The sequence below is a fragment of the Hipposideros armiger genome, unplaced genomic scaffold (genome assembly GCF_001890085.2).
Source record: "Hipposideros armiger isolate ML-2016 unplaced genomic scaffold, ASM189008v1 scaffold_397, whole genome shotgun sequence".
Classification (NCBI taxonomy): domain Eukaryota; kingdom Metazoa; phylum Chordata; class Mammalia; order Chiroptera; family Hipposideridae; genus Hipposideros; species Hipposideros armiger.
Genome location: NW_017731747.1, coordinates 843,137 through 857,888, shown reverse-complemented (window position 1 = coordinate 857,888; position 14,752 = coordinate 843,137). Strand labels below are relative to the sequence as shown.

Here is a 14,752-nt window from a genome sequence, read left to right as displayed (position 1 = left end):
AGCCCAGCTCCAGGTTGAGCTGTTGTTCAGCATCTTAGCTGTAGAGGGCAGTGTCACTGGCCCTCATATGTGGGATCCGAACCGGGCCCTCTGGCATCCCAAGCGAGTTCTTAACCATCGCGCCACTCGGCCGGCCCCTGGCTTTCTCTTTATATCCTTAGTTATAGAACACCTGTTCAGCAAGACTTCAGATGGTTCTCCAGGTTGATTGTCCTATAATTTATTGTTGTAATTTTTAAAAAGATTTTATTGGGGAATTGGGGAAGAGGAACAGTGTTGGGGAAGGGGAACAGCCATGTTATTGTCCTTCAATCTTAGTTGTGGAGGGGGGTAATAGCTCAGCTCCAAGTCCAGCTGCCATCCGCCGCCTGTCAGCAACTTGCGGCTGCTCAGTTCAAGGTACCGTGTTCAATCTTAGTTGTGGGTGGGCATAGCCCACCATCCCATGCAGTAGTCATACCAGTAACCTTGTTGTTAGGAGCACATGCTCTCGCCAGCTGAGCCATCTGCCACCTGTTGGCAGCTCAGTGGCAGCTCAGTTCGGGCGCAGCTCGCTGGCCCATGTGGGAATCTGAACCAGTGACCCTGTTGCTCAGAGCTCACACTCTTAACTAACTGAGCCACTTGGTCGGCCCCCAATAGTTGTAATTATAATGTGTTTATGGGAGGAGAAAAGCACAGCATTTACCTATTTCACCATCTTGAATCTTTTTTATAATTTTAATATGCATATTTGATTAACAAAGCCTACAGTGAACTGATACATTTCTATTCTCCTTCTGAACGAAATATCCTAGAGTGTATTAGCCTGATCTATACCCCCAACCTTTCGTGTTCTTTGTCTAGTATGTTATCAGAATCTAGTGCTTTATTATTATTTTGTTGTTGTTATTTGTTTTAAATGAGACATTATTATTGCTGCTGCTGGTATTCTTTTTCTAGTAAAGACTCCTTTTGATTTACTTACCTGTTTACACCCTCTTTGCTAATCATTGTTTCTTGGATCCTGTTCCATTCTGCATTCAGCCTCTTTTATTCTGAAATAATAATTCTTTGGTCACATCTCTCAGTAAAGGTCTGAGAGTAGTAACTTCTTTCAGCCTTTGTGTAGAAAATGCATTCATTTTGCCCCTATTTTGAATGATAACTTAGTTGAATTCAAGGCTAAAGGTAATTTTTTTCAATATTTTGAAAATATTGTTTCATTATTTAGGGGTTTATTTTGCTGCCTAGGTACATTATATTACACAACACAATTGTTCTTTCTTCATGAGTAATCAGCCTTTTTTCTCTCCCTTTTTAAAATTAGGTGTTCTATAGATTCATTACTATATGGTTAGGTGTTGATTTGTGTTTATTTATCTAGCTCATGACTGTACTTCTTCAATCATATTTCTTTCAGTCCTGAAAACATCCCTGTCACGAATCCTCATTATTTCTATTCCCCCTTAGACATTTATTGCGATGTATCATTCCACCCTTTTTGTTTCCTATCTTCATGACTTCCAACAGCTATCTCTCTGTGTCATGTTCTGTAGATTTCATTCATCCTGTAGTTTACTAATTCTTTCTTTTTTTTTCTTTTTTTAAAGATTTTATTGGGGAATTGGGAGATGGGAACAGCGCTGGGGAATCGGGGAAGGGGAACAGACAAGTTGCTGTCCTTTTGTTCTTCAGTATAGTTGTGGAGGATGTTGCTTCACTGGCCCAAGTTGGCACCATCATTGCACTCCTCCCAGGCGAGGCAGATCTGGCTTCTGGATGGCCGCTCACTGCGGCTGCTGGCCGCTCACGCTGGCTGCTGGCTACACACGGTAGCCCATGGCAGCCCACTGCCACAGGTGCTGCAGCCTACGCCGTCGCCAGTGACTCACAGTAGCCCAGCTCCAGGTTGAGCTGTTGTTCAGCATCTTAGCTGTGGAGGGCAGTGTCACTGGCCCTCATATGTGGGATCCGAACCGGGGCCCTCTGGCATCCCAAGCCAGTTCTTAACCAAAGCGCCAGTCAGCCAGTCTTACTAATTCTTTCATCAGCCATGTCTAATCTACTGTTTTACTTATTAATTTCATGACTATATATATATATTTTTTTTTAATGCTATTTGATTCTTTTTCAAATTAATTTTTATTTTCAGTGCTGTCCTATTCTTTCAGTGGTTACTATCCTTTCTTGTATCACTTTAATAGCTTCAAACATATATATTTCAGATTCCTTCTTCGGTTTTCACTTATTGCTAGTTCCCAGGTACCTATTCACCCTTATGTTGTCCTTGTTGACCTTCCTGCCTGGTGCTTTATTTCCCCACATGTTTGGGACTTTTATTGTGAGCTCTTCTTCACCAAGGGTTTTTTTTTGCTTCTGGGAATCCATGTGCCCTGGATTGTGGATACATTTTTGCAGCACTGCTTTGCATTTTTCTTCTGCAAACCAAGACTCAGTTGTTTTAGACTCTTGAACTCAAGTTGTGCAATTTAATATCTCCATCTGTGACTTCCAACCCATCCAGGGAGTATCATGCCCGCACTTGCTCTTAGCACATGCTCATAATTTTATGGCTCATACAAAAGGCTTTATTTATTTTCACAGAGGCCAAGCCAGACCTCAGGCTGCCTTGCTATTTCTTTGGTGGGCATAGTTCTTCTAGTTCCCTACTCATAGATTAGATAGCTTTTTAAGGGGTCCATTTTTGTCCAATTCCCTCACCTTGCACAAGCCCAAGCTGGTGTCCTCTGTCCCAGGCAGGGGCTGACACTCAGGCTCCTAGTCCTATTTCCAGGGCCGATACCCCTCTGTGAACACAGCATCAGCTCTAGCAGCTCCAGCCCTGGAGTTCCTGCTTTGTTTCAGCACTTGAAGCTTTCCATTTCCTTTTTCTTTCAAGTTCAGCTATACATTAAATCTTTTAAAAAATTTTTTGCTTTAAATCTAAAGAAATCCAATATTTCCATGTATTTTAAGCAGGAGTAGAGTCTGTATGGACTCAGCCTACCATAAACCTTATTCTCTTTGTACTTCTCAGCCCAGAAGAATAACTGGTCCATACCAGGTGCTGGATGACTGGCTGAATGACTGAATGAATGAATGAATTTTTTTACATCCAGAAGCAGTGTTCCAGTGAGTAATGCCTCTTATCTCTCCAGAGGCATTGGAGCAAGCAGAATTTAGTTTTCCATGAGGACATAAATGAAGCGAGTTCTCAGTAAACAAAATGAAGAGACAATAGGACTTTTTACATGCTTTTTCTTTAAGTCCTGGAATAATGGGAACATTTACTGCCTCACACTGCTTGCTATCCAAAGGTAGACTAAAATGGACTGAGAAGAGAGTTCCAATACCATTTGCTGGTGGCTCCACACAGCATCTTTACCAGGGGAAAGATTAAAGCATCGCAGTGAACAGGACGCTAGCCCTGTTTATTTCCCTCTCTCCTCTATTTTGGGAAAAGTGTGCCTTTGATGAGATATAGCTGTGGGCTCTTGTTTTACATTTTACGTCAACCACCTTTGTTAGAAGCTGGTTATTGATGCCGTGCCCTGTTTTAATTCACACTTCTCAGCTAATCAATTACAGCGTTTATCCATTAATCAGGCGTTCTGACAGGGTCAATAACTGCTTTTTGGGTTTTGTGAGGGGCTGCACGTTATCAAGCAAGGAATAATGCCCAGGAGCTGACTTTAAAACAGTGTGACTTTCCCAGGCTGGTGGACTTCCGGAGCAATAAACATCTAGTGGGGATTTCATATGGTGGTTTTTTAATATATTTGGTTGATGGGACTTTCTCACTGAACACTTCATTAGCAGGGCTCAACATTAGTGAAGTGTGGACAGGTGTGCCTCTGTTTAAGAAAAACAGAAACATCAAAAGGTAATTATTCCCATCACATACAAATGACTGCATTTACCTGAAAGTAGCATTAAATCATGAGCTTCCTTCATTCATATTAAGTGTTTACAAACAATACCTTCTTGGCCATGAGCTTTGAGAGCAAAGAAACTTAAAGTCAAAATGTTTGGAGCTACAACTAGATGAAAACCAACCCAAAATGTAGAGCAAATGTATCTATATTTATAATGTGAGTCAAGCAGGAAATATTTTATAAACAAAAACTGAGTTTGTATTACAAATTTCCTAAAGCCCATCTTTTAAATAGAGCGTTTTAAACCTTTGTATCCACGTCCGCATACATGCGTACACACATTTTTCAGCACCTCTCAGCCTTTATAATCTGTTACAACAGATTCAGATCTTATAAAGTGCCATAGAAACAAAAACTTTTCATTTCAGCAAGGGTAAGAAACAGAGGTGATAACGTTTAATCAGAGAGTTACAGTTTGGGTAGTTAAGTTTACCATACATAATGGTGGCAACAGGTTTCGGTGGTCTTTTTTTATGACAGATGTACCAACATTTAATTGTTTTTCCTCAAGGGTGGAGAGAAAAGACACTTCTGTAGATTTTTCAATTCTCCTACATGTCACTTAGCTGTCCTCACCATTGTCTGAGCTCCTTTCTCTCATCCTTTTTGCTGCAATGAGTTGTGTCATTCCCTCATGATCAGTACTTTTGTTGTCTTTGTTTTTTGCTGTACCTCAGAAGTCCATCTTTTCTTTCATCTCCTTCCCATTCATGCATGAGGGAGCAGTTGTGCCCTGTTGTGGGGATGTTCCGCTGGGTTTCAAACAGTAGGGTTTCTTTTTCTTCTCTTCTAAGTAGTACAATGGGGCTGAATGTCTGTCGCAGAGTGCACGCACTAATATGCCAGGTTATTTGGTTTCTAAGAAGTCAATAAAAATACTACATTTAGGCTTAGTCCTTGGCGTGCTTTTTCCCTGTTTCCCTTTCAAGTCTTTGGTTTTAAATCTGTTTGTTTCTGATCAGAAAATATAATCTTCCGTATTAAACCGAAGCGTGGAATCAACAAACACTTAGAGAAAAATGTTCCTGGCGGTGGAGTATTTTTCACACCAGCAGATTTGGCAGCCTGTACCCTCCCTCGATAAGAGCCGCAAAACAGCCGCCAGTTCTCATTAATGGCAGCTACAGCTCGGGGAGGATGAGAAAAAGAATGGATCCCAAGTTAGTCTTGGCAAAACTTTCCAGTGTAAGAAACCAGCGCCTCTCGGCATGTAGAAGGGTGCAGCTCTGACTGTTTTCATCCTGATCACCTCGCCCAATTCTTGTTTTGGGGGAAGGTGTGAGCACGAGTGTACCTAGTTATAAACACCGACCCAAAAGGCCACCCCAGCAGCAAAAGGCTAAAGATATAAAAAGCTAGAGATGTCTTAAGACACTTTGTTCTCAGATTCAGGAACAATCTTCAAAATCCTCCTTAATGAGGTCATAAAAGAAAAAAATGGAACAAGTGTTCCTTGTGTATCTCACTGGGGCATGTCTCAGGGTCACTTGCCACCAGTATCCTATTTAAAAAGGGATTGGGGTAGTTCAATCAAGCATTGCATTAAGAGAGAGACTTTGATTAATTCCTTCTCTTTTCTTTTGTGCCACAGATAATTTCAGTAAATTTGTGATACTTTCTGCTTAGCCATCGCTGAGGCTTAAAGTTCTCGGTGCGTCATGCTGAGTATTAGCATTTCTCTGGCCTACTTGGCTATGGTGAAGAGGAGCGGATGCTGCAGACCGCTCTAATCTTTGACATGCAGGGCCGGTCTTTAAATGTGACCGTTATCTGAGATCTTGGCATAGGGAAGAGCCCACTCTCAGGTTGGTGGCAGAAAGAAATCTTGGTGGAAAAGAAGGGGAGACGTAACAGTAAGTAAGATGGTGATTTACCGTGGTTCACTTCTTTAAAGGTACTGGAACTGCCGCCTACTCAGAAAATCACAGTTTGGAGAAGTTTCAGGAATGGTTCTCAAAGGGAACAAAAGCAAGAAAGGGACAAGTGAGGGCTGCCAATGTGTGCTATCACCGAGGCTCCTGTAGGAGAGATGGAGATTGGCCCCAGGCTGGTCAGGATCAGGTAGGAAACTGGATTCTATTGTCTCTTGGTTTATTTTTTAGTTTACTTACCATCTTTGTTGAGCGGCCATCAGAGATAGGAAGGTGTATTTTAGTACTATGCTATAGAAACCCAGTGGCGAATGTTAACTCTCTTCATTGTTTTGATCTAGAAACTGGTTAGGATGTATTTAAAGCACTTAGTTAAAAAAACTCAGTTCACATACCTCTTGGATTTTATAAGCTGATTTTGGAAAGATATATGTTTCCCTTTTTGCAGATGCCAGGTCTATTAGGTATCCACACATTTAGGTGTCATTGAAAAAGTGGGACTTGGGTTCTGATGGACTGGAACGGCTCCCGGAGGGAGGGGGTTGAGGGGGGGTTATTGTGGTGGTGTCAAGTACCCTTTTGTTTGTGGTTTAGTCGCTATATACACTGGATTGATTTTTAGGGCTGCTGCTTTCTGCTCCATGAATTCAGCTACTGCACATGCGCATGGAGGCAACAGGTAAATAGTCCTGACTTAGAAGATAGTTTTGGGTATGGATAGATAGAATCCCAGCTTTTCTAGTGGAAGCACTTGTTTTTCAGTTGAAAGAGGTAGTTGAGTTTATTTTAATGAAATTATTCATCAGATATGTTTATGTAAACAAGGCAAGATGTCAGAATTAATTTTAGAGTATGTTTCATGATAATTAACTACTACTTTGCTAAAGGCTTAATAGCCAATCATAAGAGAGTTTTAAAATTATTATTTTAAAATGAGTAAGATATTAGACTTCTCGTTGATTCTTTTTTGGTACTGTTCCCAGATTAAGGACCCAAAGATGAACCTGTTTACTTATCAAATGTTATTTATTGAATTCCGACTTTCTGCCAGACTCATAATATTATAACACTATTGTTATAACTGTCAATGTCATTGGTTTTTAATTCATATGTGCAGTGATTATTATAAATAGTGGACACCCCGAAATATCCTAGTGTTTGAAAATCAGCTTTAACTCTCTGTGGGGGTGATCGTATTTTCTCTGAAGCATGTGTGTGAATAGATTACTCAGACCTGACCATAGTTCTTGGAATGTTAATAGAAGTAGCGTGATTGATAGATTTTTCCAGATTTGAGACTGGAGAGAGCCATGGAGGCAGACTGGAATCATGGAAAGGACACAGGCTGTCACTTCCTTTCCCTGGCCTGAAAGGGAAGAGCTGCCCAGGGCTTGGTGTGAGAATGAAGTTCTCTGAATGTGGTAAAGCAGGATGTCCCTTCCCCCACTCCCTGATTCCTAAGAAACAGTTAACATTCTGATTCCCATTATGCCCGCTGAGGGCCAGGAAAGTTACCTGGCCAGTTCTTCTCTGTGCCACCAAAAAGGGTGCAAGGATGTGTATTCAGAACCTCAATCCTGTGAAAAATACCTCAAAGGCTTTTAGGTCCCGAGAATACACGCCTCACTTGCTTACTGGAAGCATAATGGCAGATATTTAAACTATTTGCTCCAGTGGGAATCTTCCCAGTGTTGCTTTTTTCACAAAATCGGCGTGGTGATTGCTGGGAAGAAAGAGGCCACAGCCTTAACTTCCTCCGCGAAGTCGAGCCTGCCGCCGCCACATTTCTTCCAGGGCTGCGGGCTTTTTCAGATAAAGGTTTCAGAGGGCAGGCTGGGTGGAAGGTCCTCGCGTGAAATCAGAGGAAAGCGGACCTCCCGGCACCTCATCTTCTGAAACCAGGTGGAAAAAGGAATGACCACGAGCACGTTTCACCCTCCCCCAAGCCTCCTTCCGGTCAGGTCTAGCTAGGATCCAGAAAATCAAAACAGTAGGCCACCTCGTCAATGGGCTGTTTCCCTTGAAACAGGCACATAAGAGATCTGGGCTGAAAAATATACCTAAATTTCTCGTCCATAGCAAACGTGTAATAAGTGCTAGCTGAAGAAAAGTGTCCTTTATACTGCATAACAGATCTCATGGGAAATGCCTTCAGGTCTTTATTTACAGAGAATGTTGGTATTAATATTACAGATCCCATTATAGTGCTTTTAATGTTTTGTAATGAGTATTCCCCCAAACCCATTCAGTACAAACTGGGTCCTTCTCAATACTTAATTTAACCGCAGCCATCTTTTTGAAATATCCAAGACAGCTGTTCTGCTTCGGAAGGCTGAAAACTTGTTTCTGCATAATCATGTTCTAGAAGTTCTATAGGGCCTTGCTGTGAGAGCCAGGGAGGCATAACGGCGCGGACCATCCAACTGTCTTCTTCCTGTAGCTCAGGATGAAGAACCGCACTGAAAGGTCCTTCTCATCTTAAGCTGGACACAATTAGCACTGAGAAGGAAGATCTGGTCTGATTTCTCTTGACTTTTGAGAAACATGAGCCGTAAAGGAGGAAGAGAGTGACTTTGCGTGCTGTGGTAGGCCTTATACATTGTTGGTGACCCACAAAGGTACTCAGGCATTCTATGGGGATAATGTATACGTGATCTTAGCCAAAAGGCTCTCCACTTACAGGTCATCTCCTAAGCCTTCCTTCAATGGCCTTTTTGACTGGACTCCTTTGTCAGCCATCTGCCCGAGTATCGGTTGTGCTGAAGGAAAAGCAACAGGGAGTGTTGGCTGGCGTCTCTGGCCATAACTGTTTCTCTGAGGCGTAGTTCCATCTGGTCAGTGAGATGTGTACCTTTGGACACATAAGTGTATTTGGGGCTGTCTTCAGAGTCTGATGGGCTTTGGAAAAGTACATAGTGGGAGTTGGGGAAAGAGAGGCCAGAAGATACATCCTCACTCCCCTCCTCCAGAGGAGACCAAAGAAAGGGACAATGGCCCATTGGTGAGTCACTCAAGAGTCATTGAAGAGATTCTTTTTCTTTCTCTGTCAATTAACAAATTGTGACTTGCATCAGGCGATCAATTTTATAAAGAAGGGAGACAGAGGGGCGCTGCCTCCTAGACTGCTTTCAGCCTGTACTTGAGTGTTTCGCATGTATGACTGTCCTGTCTCCCAAGTGCCACCACCCCCGACACCCCCGACACCCCCTAATCAGTGCTGTGTGAATATTGTTAGCGCCATTGCCAGACCAGCCACTGGCCAGAGGGGGCAGGGGAGGGAGTGCTGTTTGGTCCCATCTTTCTAAGATCTTGTCACAGGAGTTGTGGATTGCCAGGAAACCTGTGGGCACTCAGGAAGCTGGCCTCTTCGGTGGGCAGCTAAGGTCTCAGGTCCTAGGTGAATGTATCCATTCAATATCTGGGTTTGCCTTTCAGAAACTGATGAGCAGAAGTGGTACAACCGATCCCCACCACAGTCTGCCAGTGCATGGACAGCATGGCAGGCCCGGGGGCAGGTGGCAGGTCCAGTGAGTGGGCCTTACTGGGGGGAGCCCCGGCACTGGCCGTGTCTGGGCAGAAAGCATTTGGCTGCTTTGCTGACCTCTTTCTTTGTGAGAGCCCGGGAATACCACATGAAACACTCTCCCTTCATCCTTCTCAGGACACGCCATACTAGGCCCAAGAGGAGGAGCAAGATGTTTCCATCCTGTGTGGAGATGGGGCAAGACTGGGGGACGGGGTGCCTCTGAGCAGCAGCCTGCAGGGGGCTGGCCACACAGAGACCCCAGAGGCCCGGAGAGCAGGAAAGCAGCCTGAGATGCTTCTGCAGGGAGGGCAAGGGGCAGATGCCACAGCCTGGGGCCTCAGGGCGAAGGGCCATGGAAACCATGGCCGGGAACATGGCAGCACAGGAGCCCCGGAGCGAGCTTCCCCAGATGGGGTGTGGGAAGGAAGGTTGTGGCTTTGTTGTACTTTGTTAATACAGACCAGATACTGGCAGGTTATACTACATAAAGGAAAATAAATGTGGATGTTAAAGTTATATGGATTGGTATAGTCAAAATTGGACTAGCAAAGTTTGCTTAAAAGCTGAAGATGACTGTAATTTTCTTTTTTTTTTTTAACTTTTTTGGGGAACAGTGTGGTTTTTCCAGAACCCATCAGCTCCAAGTCAAGTCATTGTTTTCAATCCAGTTGTGGAGGGCGCAGCTCCTTGGCCCATGTGGGATCGAACTGGCAACTTTGGTGTTATAAGCCTGTGTTCTAACCACCTGAGCTAACCAGCTGCCTGAAATGACTGTAATTTCTTTACTGAAATGAAAAGCCTAGCAGCAGAATAAATGACTGTCTAGTTTGCTTTAAAAAGAAAAGGATGAATGCCTCAAAGCGTCGAAATAAAACTTACTGATGATTCCACGGGAAGAACAGAACCATTTACAATTGGTTAGGCTGTGATGGGGGATGAAGGCCCATTTACTGACTCTTATAATTTAAAAAATGCTTTACAATAATTATTATCAACATCATATAATTAAGGAAGGGAAATTTATTTCAAGCTTATTTGAGATATTTGACTTTTGCATTCATTTATTTACGCATTTCCATATTTAATTATCATCTATTATATGCCAGGTATAGCACCAGAGTCAGCGAAAAGAGTGCTTCCAAAAGCCATAACTCCCTAAAATCATGCCTCTTAAAGTCAATTCTTTGTCTCTATCCCTACCCCCCCCCCCACCTCCCCAACCTGACCCCACCCCGGTCATTATCTCCTGTTTTGCCCTATCATTGTGATCAGAGATTTAGATTATTTTTAAAATTTTGTAACCCCGATGATGTAATATGCAGTAGGGATGGGTAGAGAAGAGAAAACCTTTAAGAAATTTTAATTACTAGGGAGTTGGCTCCATCAGGGAAATTAACAGACTTGTCCCTGTAGACATGGAGGGCTGCTCAGGCTGACCTGAACCCCTGTTGTAATTTGAATGCTTGAAACACTTCCCATTTTATTGTCAAAATTACTGCCTTAACTTCCTCCTTGTCCTCATTTGCCTATTTCCCTTGCTTTTTATCTTGTGCACCTCCAGTGTACAACATAGTGGTGCTTAACTACTTCCTGAAGGCATTATTAGTCATCGGGAGCACCAGTTCGTTATAGATGCAGATAAATGGGGGGTTCAGCCATCAGCTACAAGTTGGACTAATTTGGAAAACGTGGTTCCTCTCCTCAAAAGAAACAGCTCATGCTCCTTTGGACACTTCTATAAATACATAGCTGTACATGTCCCTATTCATTCTGAAAAACTAGAATTCGTGGGTCCTGCTTGATTAGCTAGAACTGGAATATACTTCATGAGGGCAAAGCAGCTTCACCTGGAATGTCTGTCCATGGAAGGTGGGGGAGAGCTGGACAAGTCCTGTCTCCCTTTCTGTTTGGGGCATGCTTTCGACTTTTCTTCCCTGTGATTATTACTGAGTGGAATGTAACCTTGAGTCTTTCACCAGATGTTGTCTCGCCTTCTTAAAGGGAAGAAGAAAGTTATAATGGATGTTTTGAATGTGCTCGACTTTTATTTTGTTCAGACCCAAAGTGAATGAGGCAAAGAGGCTAAAACCTTTTCTTGTTCCATCTGAGTAAGCATGAAAACCTACAATCCTTAATCTTTTAAAAGAAAAATAACCCTCCTCTGTTTGTGGGATTTCTGATTCATTTCTTCCACTCTGCTCCCCTGGTCTGCATTTTTTTAGTCAAATACTGCCTAGACTTTTGTGAGCCAATAACCCCCCACCTCACCTCTCCCCCCTCTCCCCTCCCACCCCCTTCCCTGTGGTCACACAAAGCAAGGAGCCCACAAAAGATGGAGTTTCTGGGTTTTGTGTTTAAAAGGAGGCTGAAATGCTGGTTAGACTCAGGAACACAAAACTGATCTGTTAAAACTTTACCAAAAAAGAAATTTATTAGTGGCAGGATAGGGAGAACCAGTCAAGTAACAGAAATGGAGATTTTAAGAAATATAACAGATAGAGAATATAACATTGCTTTTTGTGATTCATACCAAACTGACTTTTCTTTAGTGCAGCACAAACTGGTAGGTGTGGCAGCAACTTCAAACCTCCCAAGTTAACAAGTGATGTTAGGGAGAGAGAGAGAGAGGAGAGAGAGGACTCGCCCCCCCCCCCCCCTGAGGGGAGCAGAGGCTGGAAGCTCCCTACTTATTAATGTCTCTGAAAAATAACCAGGGCTGGTACACTCATCTGTGATTTAAAGCCGCAGACCTGAATCCTAACCATTTTGCCCTGTTGCCATGATTGTGTTCAGGGTCCTTCTCTGTGCTTGGGTCCTGTGGCTGGGAAACTGGCTCCCCAGGGTATACGGATTTGTCCATGACTAAACCCTCAGAGAAAAGTTTTAAACCGGGCCATGGGCCAAATCCTGCCCGCCACCAAGTTTTGTATAACCCTCAAACTAAGAATTTCTTTTTTCAGATGAGTGATTTGATGATAGGGATAGTTCATTAATTTTGAACTCTGTTTAAGCAAAATGCTACCCCTCTCCAAAACACAATGCAATTTTTCTCACGAGTAGTACAGCATTACCAAAAAATTGTACTTAATTTAATTTTGAATGTTGTCAATACAAAATGTATGGGAATTTGCCTGCTCTCTTGTTGTACAAGTCTCTATTTACTATCCGCATGTTTGTCTCTCAGCTTATAAAGTCTGAAATATTTACTTATCTGGCTTGTTCAGAAAAAGGTTGCTGAGCCATGTTCTAAACTGTTACACATAGAGACAGTTTTGAAGGAGGGGAAAAGGCATTTTTGTTATCACTCTTTGCCTAAATCTCTGGATTTTCTTTTTTAAGAGTAAAGCTTTCCTGGTCAAGGTGGATGTGAGCTAACGTGCATTGGCTTGTGCAGTGCCCTGAGAAACCTGGTATCAGTTGTGAAACGTGGCATAATATGGTCAGCAGCTGCCTGTTTGAAAATTTAAAGTTACAGAATAAAATAGGCCTGTGTTTCCCTGTATAAAAGAGGAGGGAGGCAATAATAGTACCTAGTTCATAGGATTGTTGAAAGGATTTACTGAGATAATGCAAATTTTAAAAATGTTAAAAAAAAGTAAAAGAACAAAGTCTGCCACTGAGAGCTTGAGTTTGTTTGCCTTAGTATGAGTCCTGGTGCCTTTTATTTTAACATTTTGTATCTGTGTACAGACACACGATCCCTTGTACACTGGAGGTTACCTAATTAATGCTCTCTTAAGCTTCAGGGAATGCAAAATATAATCTGGTTGTGTCACTTTTCAACATAATTCTGATTTTAAAGGAAGACCCAATTTGTTTAAATTAAAATGATTACTTAAGTCCTCCTATATATTTCTAGTATGATTTTTAAAGCATAAATAAATCTTATCAGAGAGAAAAAAGGGAGGTGTTTTTTTTTTTTGGTTCAGAAAATTTTAGAATGTTGGGTGTCACTGTTTTTGTCACCAATCAGACTATGGGATCAGAAAAAGCTAGATACCTGGGACTCTGCCCCCGCCCTATGCGTGAAGCAACAGATAAGAGTTAGAGGTGAGCATGACATTTGCAAAGAGAGAAAAATTGCTGATGATAATTGAGAGGAAATCAGGGGGCTCGGGCCGCCTGTGCTCCTCATTCTGCTGCGCTCACTGTTCTTTTTTTTTTTTTTTAAATTAGTTTCAGGTGTACAAAACAACAACAGACATTTACACCCCTTACAAAGTGATAACCCCCCCAATCTACTACCTCTCTGACATCGTATGTAGCTATTACAATTCCATTGACTCTATTCCCTATGCTGTACTCCACATCCTGTGACTACATATATATGAAATTATAGTGACATTCAATATTATTCAGCTTCAGGTGTACACCGCAGTGGTCAGGCCTCTACACAGTCTATGAAGTGGTCTCCCTAATAAGACAAGTGTCCATTGGATACTCTACAAAATTTTTACAACATTATTAATTATGGATTAAAGACTTAAATGTAAGATCTGAAACCATAAAACTCCTAGAAAAAAATATAGGAAGTAAATTTGCACACATTACCCTTAGCAGTACTTTTACTGATATATCTCCTTGGGCAAGGGAAGTAAGAGAAAAAATAAACACATGGGATTACATCAAACTAAAAAGTGTTTTCACAGCAAAGGAAACCATTAATAAAACAAAGAGGCATCCTACTGAATGGGAGAAGATATTTGTCAATGATATATCAGATAAAGGGTTAACATCCAAAATTTATAAAAAACTCATTTGCAATGAATTTTTTTGGAGTTAGTCCTCCCCTCTCCAAGGCCCTATTGGTTGTCACCACCTCTGAGAAGTCTTCTCAGAATCCCCCTCCCGCCCCTCGGTTGTCACCACCTCTGAGAAGTCTTCTCAGAATCCCCCTCCCGCCCCTGAGTTCTGTGCCGTTGTTTTCCAACCAGTGTTAGCAGTTGCTCTCTTGCCTTAGAGACCCCTGTCACTGCAGCTAGAGTCCAACTTCCCCCAGGGCTGAGCCTTTGCATATCCTCAGGCCTGGCTTAGGTGTCCAATATCTATTTGTTGAATCAGTGAAATACTGAATAAAAATTTGTCTAACATTGAAATAAAGTGAATGGCAAAATCCTTTATGATTTTCCTCTCTTTTCAGATGTAGATTAATGTGCATAGAAAATCATGAAACCTTATTGTAGAGCTGATTACAAATTCACAGATAAGGCCAAATTTATATATAGCTTGTGAAGCTATTAAGTTCTGAAGACCTGGGGGCATTAGAGAGGACATACAGATCTGACTTCTTTATTTTCTGCTGTGCTGACCTTTAACATGGAAGCGGCTCCCTGGTCCCCTTGGTAGGTGTGTCCCCCAGATGTGGCAGAGTCCTGCCACCGTGTGTGTGTGTGTGTGTGTGTGTGTGTGTGTGTGTGTGTGTGTGTGTGTGTGTGTGT

At 42.3% G+C, this 14,752-nt stretch overlaps 1 protein-coding gene across 6 annotated transcripts in view; it reads left to right on the top strand.

Annotated features, from left to right (window-relative positions):
- The window catches only part of CLYBL (citramalyl-CoA lyase), a 249,089-nt gene that overhangs the window by 105,644 nt on the left and 128,693 nt on the right, over positions 1-14,752 (top strand). For all 6 annotated transcript variants that reach the window (XR_002126355.1, XM_019663674.1, XM_019663673.1 and 3 more), the window contains exon 2: positions 5,812-5,978. Coding sequence is in view for 5 of the 6 variants with exons in the window: in XM_019663674.1 (XP_019519219.1) it covers positions 5,914-5,978 (65 nt within the window). In the remaining variant the exon portion in view is untranslated. The remainder of the gene's footprint in view (positions 1-5,811; positions 5,979-14,752) is intronic.